Source organism: Puntigrus tetrazona, chromosome 9 (assembly GCF_018831695.1).
Source record: "Puntigrus tetrazona isolate hp1 chromosome 9, ASM1883169v1, whole genome shotgun sequence".
Classification (NCBI taxonomy): Eukaryota; Metazoa; Chordata; class Actinopteri; order Cypriniformes; family Cyprinidae; genus Puntigrus; species Puntigrus tetrazona.
In genome coordinates, this window is record NC_056707.1 from 12,000,956 (window position 1) to 12,014,397 (window position 13,442).

General features: G+C 40.3%; 1 protein-coding gene across 1 annotated transcript; it reads right to left on the reverse strand.

Moving 5' to 3' along the window:
- Positions 1-3,048: 3,048 nt before the first annotated feature.
- Positions 3,049-8,982, reverse strand: arglu1a (arginine and glutamate rich 1a). Its single transcript, XM_043248593.1, has 4 exons — positions 8,471-8,982; positions 6,923-7,148; positions 4,745-4,828; positions 3,049-4,176 (listed from the first exon to the last, which is right to left on the reverse strand). Exons 1-4 carry the CDS (start codon positions 8,752-8,754, stop codon positions 4,012-4,014), a joined length of 759 nt encoding a protein of 252 aa, XP_043104528.1. The 5' UTR covers positions 8,755-8,982; the 3' UTR covers positions 3,049-4,011.
- Positions 8,983-13,442: the final 4,460 nt, after the last annotated feature.

The window sequence follows — 13,442 nt, forward strand, 5'->3', positions numbered from 1 at the left end:
CAGCAAACTATACTAACAAGTGCACAATATATACTACCCACGCGCGTCCTAATCAACTTTAATCATTACTCTTTCTCTATTATATTTTATAATATCATTGTTCATTTAAAAATATATATTTTATTGCTACTATCGTGTTCATCGACACGCACAAAGCTCGGTTTCGAGTCCCACACGGCCAATAATCTTAAAATAAAGGCGTTTATTTAGGTTGAGGTCGGCAGAGAGCCGCCTGCTGAACGCGCGAGGATTCATTCGGCAGTCAACAGCGCCCACTAGCGGCCAACTCGACAGAAACCAGCGAAGAAGTAAGTACAGCTCACTATCCTTCTTACATTCACGTGTCAATTAAATAAACGGTTCGTTGCATTAGCGTAGCACTGTTTTTGTATTTTACACTGACAGAATATCCAACCGTGTTTTTTTAAGCCTAATATAATTCAGAGTATCCACGCAGTGCTGATAGTTTCTCATAGCAGGCGACATCACTCTTAGTAAAGTTAGTTAAAGCAGTTTTACTGGTAAAAAAACATTCGTCGAAGCACTCTTATCACTATTTAAATAAAAATAGTACAGTACAAACGCAGTCAAAATAAACAGCCTAATACAAAAAAGTACAAATATGTAATAGTACGTCTTATTTTATTATTGTATCGTGTTAGCCTATTGTATCAAACACGGGCTGTTTGTGTTTAACTGCTAGCCTAAGTTCTGGAGAAATAAACGTCAATGAAACGAGTTTTCGCCGTGTCCGGCCTTGAGGAAGCAGCGCGCCTAAAACTAAATTAGGACGCAAGTGTGAAGAAAAGCCGGCGTGAAAAGCATTCACACTTTCCGAAGGCTGTAATTGAATCAGCGTATATTTACTGGTTATCGCCGTGCGGGCTGTCGCTCTGCTGGTTTAAGAGAGCATCAAACGCGCAGATTCCACATCGAAGCGATCATTAACACGCCACACATGCCGAATGGTCGCTGCGCATTAATGAGGCGGTTTATTAACGCGTTACTTCAAAGGAGCGCCAATCGGCTGATTACGACGTCTGTTTGTCCGCGCATCTAATAGACTAAATGACACGTTTGGTTTACGTAAAGACATATTTGGTCTATATAAGCGCTGAACCGCAAGCGCAAAAATTAAAGAGGCACTCTTATAACCGCTTTTCAAGCGCCACTTTCACAGAGAGCTCCAAAGGTGATAAATGGTTCACTTTATGCAATGGCGGTGTGTTTTCTGAGAACGCTCTCACACTAGCAAACAAAAGCAAACAATAGGACGAGCTAACACAATTCAAGAAGTCATCCCTACGGGAAAACACGGAAACGGCAATTTCCTCAACTATCTTAAAAATAACCAACGCAGACGAGACGTGGACATTTAAAAGTGTCACGTAGAGAACTAAACTTGCAATCTGTAGCATGATCATTCTTTCTCGAATTCTTCTTCAGAGCGCTAAAACAAATATGGCCTAGTTATCATTTTTAACAACAATTATGATTTAATTAATAATAATCTCAATCCACGTGCACTGGTCTGTCCTAAATATATACACGCACTGTAAAAGGATCCATTCAATTGAAATTAATTATCAATTTATTTACATTACTTACATTTACTCAGTTCTTTATATATGTGTTTATCTTTTTGCTTTTTAGTTCAGACATTTAAATGTGGATTGGCCTAGTATTTAAGTTTGAATATTTCAGCCTAAATGTTCCCAAAGTGTCATGAAATGAAACGCAAACAGCTCTTCACACATTCAAGATAAACTCCGAGCAACTTCTCAGCTCTTTGAAATCAGGGGGTCGCGTCGATGTTTATTCAGTTGCACGCGAACGATCTCACGGTCCGCGGGTCCCTCGGAGCGCGATCAAACACACCTGCTGGCGTCCCTGCACGCACAAACAGCAGCGAGGTATGGACGCTCCCGGCCAAACTTCACGCACCGCTTCTGCACCGATCATAACAGCCGTCCTAACTTCTGCCCGGCGCTGAACGCTGCGTGCACGTCCATAAAAGAACCGCGGGGTCGAGCGCGCGCAGGGGTCAGAGTTTCGGCGTTACACAGTCGTTCATCAGGCCGGTATTGTTAAACCTGACACTGACTGATACACGCACAGGACTGCATCGTGCGGGCTCGTCGAAAAACAAAAATCACACGTCTGTGAAAAGAAGGGTTTGCCAACATTTCCATTAGCTTCTTACGCGGGCCACCTGAGAACCGGAGGTAAGACCCAGAAATAACAGAGATTCAACTCAAACGAAGATTAGGTTATACGTCTTTAACTCGGTAGAAGTGTTTCATTAAACTTAGTTAATGGGTCATTTTTCAAAATAGGTTGACAGATGATGAAGAATACCGTGGTATTAAATGTAAACTATTTTATTTGTTGGGATAAAAAAAAAATATGTACTACAAGGTGTTTATTATAAAAAAATTACTTGGGGTATTTCTGTGAAGGTTTTTAATCATTTGCTTTGCGTAGGCAATCGCGGTAACACAGTTAAAAGCTGTCCCTCACTAACCATGAATTACTATTTTAAGAAACACTCGTGTTTGAAGAGTGGAATGAATGAATGAATGAATGGCGTTTTTGTAATAGACGTTTTGCATCTTAATCAAAAGGAGTTAATTGTAATGGTTTACGCATCTGTTCATGAGAAACACAAAAGACACCCTTTTTCATGGAATGACCTCACTAGACCTTTTAATGAGGGCAGTTTCTTGGGATTAGTTTTTTTTTAATGCTCTACAAATCCTCATTCTGCACTTTACGTTTCATAAGACAGTTATAATTTTACTTTAATTAAAAACGTGCAAAAACTGACCTTCAAGTGACTATAAAACTGCAGAAGTGTTAGTTTTTTTAAAGTTTAGATTTTACTGTAATTATCTTGCAAAATAACAAATGACTGGTGTGTTGCAGAATTAAAATAATCATTCAAATTAAGCAAGAGAGCGGTTACAAATTCCCAGAAGAGGATACCGAGGCTCTAAACAAACTCCTTTGAGGTTTGCAGAGCGCCCGAGAAACATGATTCAGGCAATGTTGTGTTCATGGGATTTATTGGTCATCACACTAAATGTCCCAGTTCACAAGCAAAGGGGTAATTTACCACAAGACAAGAACACCCTGTAGCATACACTCATACACCCACACAAACTCGCTCGCACACACACCCTAACTAGTCTTACCTGTGATTCCCGATTTCCTTAAGGTACCAACCGAGCACTAGACACATTACAAGACTTTGTAACATTGTAACCTTTTTTCACCAAAATGCTTGCATTATGAATTCTAAATAAGTTAGCTAGCCACACGTTAAAAAAAAAAGAGCAATTTAAGCACGGTGCATCAAAAAGAACAAATGTGATCTAGGTTACAATGCTATAAACGCAGTTCTTATCTGGTGATTATGGGAACAATGTGTTAAGCAGCATTTTAGAAACTATGTTTTGAGGTGTTCAGTCCACAACCTAAAAAATACAAAATGCTTTCACTCACTCCTGCAGCACACGTTCACTGATAAGCACAAAACAAAGTCTGTCAATTTACATTTTTTTAAGATTTTTTGTACTTCCCCTATTCTTTGAACGCAAGAACAGCAGTTAGACTGAGCTTGTACCAACAGAGCTCCCAAACCACTGATATATAGACCGACCAACCATGCACACGCATATACACATATGTACACTTATTCATTATTATTTGCTTGCCGTTAAAAAACGAAAAAATGCCCTGTGTTTCTGAAGGTGCATCCAGCGTAACGGTGTCAAATATCAATACAACATACTGAAGAAAGCAAAAGATGGCCGCTGATCTGTAAGTCAGAGGTGATGCCTGCAAGTCCGGTTTTGAAGCGTGAGGATTCAAATGTTTTTCTTTTTCCAAGGTTTATGAAGAGCAGGGCACAGGGCAGACCTCTCTTTGAGACTCCGATTCACTTCAACATGAAGCACACATCCGAAGAGAGGAGAGGAGAGAAGAGAAGAGAAGAGAAGAGAAGAGAGGTCATTCTGTGGCTTTGAGAGTGAAGGAGAGACGAGGTCGGGACTTGCCCTTCCCCAATATCATCTTCTGTTCCTCCTTCTGCTGTTTCTGCCTCTCCTGCTCTAGCTTCATGCGTTCCTCGTGGATCTTCCTTTGTTCTTCCACAATACGGAGCTGATCCTCAGCCTGAAACAAACACAAAGCATTATCAAAAGTGAATTTTTCGATTATGTTCACCATTACTATATACATTAAAAAAAAATTCTGGCACCACCAAGCATCCATTTTAAAGGTTCAGAATTAGCGTTTCAGATTCTAGACTTCTCTCAGATTCAGTAACAACACACACACCTAAGCATTCACAATGGCTTAAACTATTTGAGTAAACACGCTTAGATTCCACGTTAGCACTTATCACTGGATAAGAACTCTAAGGACAAAGTCTTTTTGGGTGAACTTTATTTTAAGGTGTCCCCGATCAAGCATAATAACACATTTAAGTACTAAGTAATACCAATTAATTACATGTACCTACTATATGGTTAGGATAATATGGTGGTGAATTATTTTGGTCACAGTAATAGCTCAAATTTGTTATGACCCTAATTTCTGGACATGCATAACAAAAAGACACTTTGTGTGTAAACAAATCTTAAGTTTTGTCTTGTGAACATATTCGTTTTCTTATTTTGTTGTGTTTGGCTTTCGTTTCTTGTTTTGCGCTTTGCTGTCGGAATAAAACAGGAATAAGTACCAGCTTAGCCTGAGCATCAGCAATCTTTCGGTTGTTTTCTTCCAAAATTCTCTCCAGCTCCTCTCGTTTGGATTTTTCTTCCGCCTAAAGGAGTGACATGGTGACATGTTAGGGCGGGGAGACAAATCCACTGAAATAAGTCCCCATAAACCCAGTTGCACACTCAAACACGTCTCCACTCGCACAAACAGGTACCAGCCAGCAACACTCGCGCAGTCTCTCTCACCCGCTTCCACACGCTCTCCACATTTCACATTCCGATCTGCAGCATCAAATGTCTGAAGCTAACCTCTATGTATGCAACACTGAGCACAAAAACCCACCCACGGATGTATTCAGTCACACCTTAAATCCCAGCCAGGTAATATGTAAATGCAATCATCCAAACATCCATTTACATCCATACAGAACAGGTATGTATAGACAACACATCAACAACTAACGAAGAATCTCATTCGTTTGCTGATGAAAAAGGGAAAAAAAAAAAAAAAAAAAAAAAAACAAATCAATCAGCTCGTTCTCTCTCTCTCTTTTTTTATATACTTTATCAGCATCCATAAGCAAAAAGGATTCAAAAGAAAATGAGAGAGACAAAGAAAGATTAACTTAAACAAAGGAGAGAGTGAATAGTAGTGGCTCACCAATGCTCGTATACCTACGCCTTTCTCCTTTGACTGTGTACTGTACCTACACAACTGCTGATTAAAGGGGTGAGTATTTACTGCCTGGTCCCGTGTGTCCCGTCCTGGACAGCGCAGCACCTCCCCTTTAAAAATTTCTGAGCTGCTAGCACGAGCTAGTGCTCTTACACAGCAACACCACATGCAGTATATATAGCACAGTCCAGGAAAATGAATTATGTTAATCATACAACATTACCGTGTGGGGACGTCAGGCTATTAACGTTAAACGATGTTAAAGACTGCAAAAACACAAAGGTGGGATCATTCATTAGATGTGTTTGTGTGAAAACAAAAACAGTCATGTGTTGGCGTCTAAGCTCAACGGTACAGTGCCGTTGAGTGTGGATGGGGTTGTGTGTGTGTGTGTGTGTGTGTGTGTGTGTGTGTGTACCCGTACGGCAGCACTCCTGAGGAAAAGCAAATTGTGAGGACACAGAAGTACATTTAAAAACACTGCACTTTTAATGACGTCAAAACGGCCAAAGGAAAAAAAAAAAAGTTAGAAATCTAAGAAAAAAATAATAAATAAACCAGCAATTAATAAATATAAAACACATATGACAGAAATGGATGAGCAATAAAGGGAAGGTGACTGATGGTGCAAATGAAGACAAAATCATCCTAAATCTACAACAATACGGATTCATTTAAGGGTTCAGTACCAGGGCTACAGATGAAGGGCACAAATCTAAAATGTACAGAAGGAGGGCACATATCTAACCCTATTAGTGCTGAGCCGCTGGATTTTGTGTGTGCTTGTGGAATGGAATTAGTTTCTCGTTCATAACTCGTTGCGTCTTTACAATTAGAGCATAGTAACCCTCCTTTATGTTAAGGGGTGGAATTACAAGCTATGGATTAGCAAATTAACTAGTTTAAGTGCGGTCTAGTGGATACAAAACGTCTTTATGTGTTTGTCTTGACCTTTCAAAGTGTATAATGGTGGAAGGCCACACTGTAAGCTCGTGAACAAAAACGTCTGGTTTGAACACCGAGTGACCTTTTTTTTAAGAAAAGCGTTTTATTGAAGACAAACAGTTTCATACATTGGTGACAGTAAAACGCTAAAAGATATGAGTAAAGAGAGCAGGGTAGGGGTGAAAAATAAAAAGGGAGAGAAAAGATGGGAAACGTAATATTGTTCCATCACAGCCGTGGCAAAACATTCACTTGAAACCCCCGAGAGCGTACTAGAGGTGTGTGTGTGATTCGATAAAATTGAAGTATTACAGAAAAACTGCAGAGCTTGTCTGTCAACAGAGTAAACACGAACTCCATCACCCGGTGTCCTTAACTATTAGGATTCCCCAGGCAGCAGCTCAACGGAACCGCTCCAAGCGTCGCACCTTGAAATGGCCGCATTTTGTAATTAATTTTATTCCCCGGCCGATCATTAGCCTCTATCTCGGAGGGAAACGATTGGCAGGTTGTGCCACGGCTGCGGGTGTGCGGTTTGCGGCTCAGCTCCGCTGCGTTCCGAACGACCGAGCGTTACCTCTCTGGCTTTCTGGGCGTTCAGTTCGGCCTGCCTCTGCCTCTCTAGCTCCTGTAAAAGCTGTGCCTCCATGATGCGCTTGGCCTCCTCCACCCGCCGCAGCACCTCATGCTCGATCTCATCGCGCCGCTTCTCAAGCTCCTCCTCTACACGCCGCGCCACAAGCTCCTCCACGCGCCTCGCTGTCTCCTCCTCAATCAGACGCTCCTCGATCTCCTGTTGACGGCTGCGGAGGACACGAGAAAGAAAGGATCACACATTGCGGTTTCATTGGAAGACCCCGATTAAACCCTCATCAAAACAACTCATGAGAATCAGGGCCGACAGTGAGGCATTAATATGTTTTGCACAATCAGGCCGGTATTTCCATGCTATTACATCACTGACCAACTGGCCAACCAATTAAAAACATTTGAACACAAAATTGATGAACTCTGAATACTCTGACTTTAAATGCAATTGTATTTGGATATTTTTTAGTGTTTTCATTTATAATTTTCAACCAAACATCGCTGATGCTATAAGAACATAAATGCGATCTCATGAAAAGGCTCTATTTATGCTGCTGATGTGCATAAAAAGCTAACAAATAAAACACAGACTTAGTAGAATTAAGTTTGTATAATTTGCTTAATTTTGCAAACGGCTAGTCGCAGAAATTCGAATTGTACATTCTGCATCGCTGATCCTTAAAGAAGAGGCAGATGCTTCTGCTAGGCTCCACCTGTGATCTGCACAATTCTTAAAAAAAACTTAAAAAAAAGACACATTATCATAAACCCACAGGAAAGTGTGTCATGATTACAAAAGCATGTTTCAACTTTATTTACATTTTAAGCACGACTAACCCATTAGAGGAGAGCAAGCTGTCACACCTGGCCTTAAGAAGGAACACAAAACACAGGCACAATACTGAACCAAGTGGCCATAACATTGCCCAGAGCCAAAACAAAAATCAAACAACAGCAGCCACCTTTTGATTTGATTTCAGTGTCATGAAACTTGATCCGGGGCTTCTCTTTGAGTTTTAAAACACCCTGAATGCGGTCACAACGTACTCTGGGTGAAGCTCAAGCCTGGGGCTGCAGCGCTTTTCTTCCTGTTCTTTCACTAGAAACCCCCTTTCCTTCTTTTCCCCCAAACCTCTTAACATTACACCGGTGGTCCCCAATCACAAAAGAGACATGTCAACAATCTGTGATAGACACAAAGACGTATCATCTAACACGGCCAGCAGATCTCAGCGATGAGATGACCTGATGTGTGACGTCCATGGAGTGATGAAAGCCCACTGAATACGGACCTGTAACGTGAAGCATGTCACTTTCTGCACACTAGCTCGGTATATTAGGTTCTTATCAATAATAAACAACAAAGAGTTGCTATTTGAAGCACGTAAGTGAAGTGAGGATGTTGTCCAAACTAAGTGACACGTCATAGAGACTTAAGTGAGTAACGCGGTTTCTCCATACAGGGATGACACACACACACACACACACACACACACACACACACACACACACATATATATATATATAGACGTCTTACATCTTCCTCTGTCTCTCTATCTCTACTCTCCTTTCATCCTCTTCTCTCTTCTGCTTCTCGTCGGTGTTCCTCTTGCTCAGTGTCCGGCCGAACATGTCGGTTCGGTCGGGGGGTGAGCAACCTCTGTCCCTCTTGCTGCCTGACCTCGAGCGGGACCTTCTGTTCCTCTTCACTTCCTTCGATCTGCTCCTTTTCTTGCTGGATTTGGATCTGGAGCGACTCCGTCTGCGGCTGTGTTTCGAGTGTTTGGACCGGGACGTGCTGCGACTCCGGGAGCGACCCATATTCTGCACGAACAAATCCGACTAACAGCGCTAAAGAGGGTCTTGTGAACGCAGCACGGTCTGCAGCGACCTCGTATAATATTACGAGACGGTTACCCGTGTAATTTTTTTTTAAATATGAGCTCGTTTAATGAGAATTTTTGTTGCTTTCTGCTCCAGTGAATCTGCGGAATCAAACAATATGGCCACCACCTCCGGTCTTCCTTTTCCCAGAATGCAACGGGCTCGGCTCTTTTCGGATATTTCCGGGCTGCTGCCGAGTGAGCGAGCGACACGAGGAGAGGAGAGGAGACACTAAAACTCACTGAGGCGTTTTCACACAAAACGCTTTCGATGACTACAAAGCAGAATTTACAGAAACAGTACTTTAGTACTACACAGTGCATTATAAGCGGTAATGGGTACAACTGCATATTTTGCCAAATCCAAAGATCCTGGTGGTCATGCAGAAAAAAATGGTCACTGTCTACATTATATTCTCTCCGCAATAGTGTGTGCAACATTATTTCTTAAAGCCGTTGACTACTGTTATTTTTAAATTATTTATTTTTAAGTAGGCTACTAAGTTAAAAGAGTATTCCACAGTAAAGAAGAGTAAGCTAGGTGCTATTTTTGTCATCGCATTACATATTTAATGAGTGACATTTCAGATACCTTTCAATAAATAATTGTCTGGCATTTTTACATTTTATGTAAAATGTCTTTTGACATTTGTCATTTTGATCAAATAAGGTAAGAAACATAAAACCACTGATCTATGCAATATATAATTACATAATTATATATAGATCAGCGGATAAAACCCACTGTAGATATCACAGTTAAAAGAGTTGGTTAAGTCGAGCACATTGCCTTGTGGATACAGTGCTCCAAGCAGTATACTGCACATTTTCACAAATACACTATTTCGATACTTTCCAAACGAAAGAAACACGAGCTGCTTAACAAGTTATTATCTAATGGGCAGGTCCAGACAAAATCTACAGACCGTTTTGCATTGTCTCCGCTGATTTTTGATGTTTTTAAATGATGCAAACTTTAGTGTCAAATGGAGCTGGGAGCTCCACACTATTATAGGCAGCTGAAAATTAGCCGGAATGTAGAGCCTAATAAAAAGACATGTGGTGTGAAATGTGTGAAACTTTGCGAACGACAGGAATGCAGAGCTTTTTGAGGAGCTCTTCGGGTGTGGATTTTGTTTGGGCCTGCGGACGGGTGATTTACTGGAAAGTAAGAATTTCGGTGAACTCTCAACAACCTGGTTAGACAACCACTACTACATATTCCACAAAATAATAATCAGTTTCTTGGCTACTTGTTTTCATTTTTCTGTGTACCGTTCTGCTGGTCCTGTTTTAGCACATTTTGTTGGTTTCCTCGAGAGATAAGCTTATCCTAGCTCCATATGAAGACCAATTCATAACTTACTCTATTTTTGTCAGGCCCATTTGCTGACAGAACGGTCATTCTAAGTTTAGGTCCAAGCCCATTCGAACTCCAGGGGAGCATTGTGACAGGCAGTTGCTTATTCTGATAAACTACAGGCTAAAAATATTCGACCAAGGCTATTTTAAAACACACATGAGCAAAGCCATAGTGACTCTGTTTTAAGAACTGGGAAAGAGGGTCTAGATAAGAGAGTGAAAGAAGACTTTCTCTTTTGTTTTGGCTTGTGAAGAAAACAAGGATGGGGATTTTGGATCATTCATTGTTGCTCATTTTTTACACAAATTGCACAGTTCTGTGTATGAGTTTTTTTTCTTCTGTGGAAAACTTAAGCCTTTTTAACCAATGGCCAAAGTCAGAATTTTTGCAAAATAATAATTGTAATTTTTCACTAAATCCCATCATATGCCCTCAGACCACAAAATGAGTCGCCTGTGATACCTTTGCATCTTTTTCATTAAAGCTTGAATCAAGTCACTGCTATTATATACATATGGACGATACAATTTTCTCTTTATAAACTGATTTTTCATATTATCACCACAATGTTTGCCGTCTTACTGCCCAGCCCTATCCTCTTTTGTGTTCCAAAGAAGAAAGGAAGTCATACAGGTTTGTGTGAACTATCCCTTAAACATTTATTTACTAATCACTAACAGTGCAGTGGTTTTATGGTTCAAACACTGTTTCTGGATGCCAGCTGTATAAACTGCTAGACTTAGCCATCGGTTAGTCATCTAATTTTTCTTCAAGATCAGTCATAAGTCAGACACATAAAAAGGTAAATGAGTCTAATTTGAAAAATAAGATTGATTAGTAGTTGGTCAAACTAAGTGTTAAGACACAGTGGCTATATTTATGCTTACGGGCTTCAGGGCAAATAGGTCACATCTTTGAGCCCATAACTCACTGGCAGATACCACCGACAAGATGAGGTAAAGTATTTGAAAAACCGTGCACTCCAGTGTTACAAGCATCACCTCAGCAAACTCTTCTTGAGCCTGTTCATCTTTCAGCATGGTGTGTTGTTGTAGCTGAAGAGAATTTGTTCTGTGAGAATAAGAGAAAGTTTCCCTGAGTTGCTTCAGTGTCCATGGTCATTGTAACAGTATAATGTACAAAGCTGCTTAGATGAATAATCCAGGACGAGTGGGAGAATGCTGTCAGCTTTGAGACGAAACTGCATATTTCAGGAGAAGTTAGTGTTAAAGTGAAAGTTTGGGGCATTTCAGAAAAGCTGTTAGACTGAGAACTTTTCACTTCCTGGAAAGCAGCATAGCGATAGCTGTAGATGTTAGGGATCTGTTTTTATTTGAGGAGGGAGATTTTAGTGGTTTTTCATGTGAAATTCCTAAACACAAACAAACTGTTCTCTGTTGTTTTTCCAGAGAATGTAAATATATGTCTGACATAACAAGCATTAAACTAAATGACTTCCCAGCAGCTACACTAAGAATGACTGCTTTACTTTCCAGTGGAGAAAAAAACCTGTAGACTCCTGTAGTGTTATCATCCTACCAGTTAATTTGTGTTCGTGGTCATTGTGTGACAGAATAATATACACAAAGTTGTTCAGATGAGTAATCAAGAATGAGTGGGTGAACACTGTAATTTTAAGTTGAATTTGAGATTAAATTGTGGATTTCGGGTTACAGATGTAGTTGATTCTTTCTAAAAGGCAGAGTAATAGTTGCAGATGTTTTGCAGATTTATTTTACAGTGATGCCATAGTAGAACCATTTTTGATTCTACAAAGTCAAAGGTTATTTAAAGAACCATCTCTTTCTTACCGTTATATAATCTGAAGAACCTTCTTTCGCCACAAACAACCTTTTATGAAACATAAAGGTTCTTCAGATGTTAAAGCTTCTTTACAAACCATTGGAAGCACCTTTAGTTTTAAGTGTTTATAGGAAGTCAACAATATTAAACGTGTCTGATATAATCAATAAGCATCAAGCTAAATGACTTACTTCCCAGCTGCTACACTAAGAACGACGGCATTTCCTTCCAGTGGAGTTACGTCACACAAAGGACAGGACGCCACGCTACCTTAGGCCAGATCACTCGCTTTCAGTCGAGCCATTTTACAATTCTCAAACATATTAACCTCATCTTTAAATGATTAGTTGAGCAGTATAATGCCGCTGCTTTTTCCCGCTCTTCCAACATGAATGGCCTTCATGCTACTCGAGTTAATGAAAAGTCGCTGCGCTCTTTCTTCCCCCTTTTTTACTCGTTTGATCAAAGATGGCCTCTCCTCTCTGGCTAACCTCGCCTCTCAGTTGGCCGTAGCCTCTGTCTCTTGAGGGTGAGGGCACTTAACAAACACAGGATCCCACCGCTGGGGCACATTGTCATGTTGATGTCCCAGGGGCCCCTACACAAAGGGCCATTGAAGAGAGGAAAGGAGAGAAAGACCTGAGACAGAGAGAGAGGGAGAACAAGGCTCTCAGGAGGAGTTTCTTTAACCCGTCCTGCAGCGTGTATGTGTGTGTGTGTGTGTTGAAGGGGGGAGGGTCATACACCGGCTATAGCTTCAGTGTTGTTGGTCACTGGACTGATCCTGGTCACCGACTTCTTAAAGTCTCCTGGGGTTGTTTCTGCAAAGAGTCACCTTACTGTGTGTGTGTGTGAGGTTTCATGGAAATTCAAGAAGCTTTTCACTCCGGCATGCTTCAGTTGCTTGTTAACTCTGTATATGTTTCCTTTAGGCGCCATTAAAACTGTATAACTGACATATATTGTGTTACGTTTTTATAGCCTTTACCGTTCCTCAAACTTCTCACCCTAAGAATTAAGTGGTCATCAAATAATACATCCATTGTACAACTTATAAGAGCTGAAGGATTTCAGAAGCGACATGTGACATAAAATTAATAATTAAAAATTTAATTAATTATTTTAAATTATTTGTAGTTATATATATATATATATATATATATATATATATATATATATATATATATATTGCAAAAGAGAAAGGAGAAAGAAAAATGTAGGTGTGGGATCTTTTCACAAGTAAACAACTCTCCTTACAGCCATATAAAAATGCATTAAAGCCACTTAGCTAAAGCATAAAACCACCCCCAACATCATTTAATTGTGGCAGGGAAATTTGCATGAATGAGCTGCAAATTTACTTTTAAAATAAAAAAAGGTGCTTCTTAACCACTAGCAGCAGCAGCATACAAAATGCAGTAATACGTTTCTTACAATCCCCACATCTTCCATTGTTTTGG

What these genes read in the sequence shown, in the direction of transcription:
- arglu1a (XM_043248593.1), bottom strand. Translation starts at nt 8,754, where the DNA reads ATGGGTCGCTCCCGGAGTCGCAGCACGTCCCGGTCCAAACACTCGAAA. An exon ending in ATAGAGAGACAGAGGAAGAT is followed by an intron (nt 7,149 to 8,470) that starts GTAAGACGTCTA and finishes TGTCCTCCGCAG; the next exon opens with CCGTCAACAGGAGATCGAGG. An exon ending in CTGATGCTCAGGCTAAGCTG is followed by an intron (nt 4,177 to 4,744) that starts GTACTTATTCCT and finishes TGTTTGTTTCAG; the next exon opens with GCTGAGGATCAGCTCCGTAT.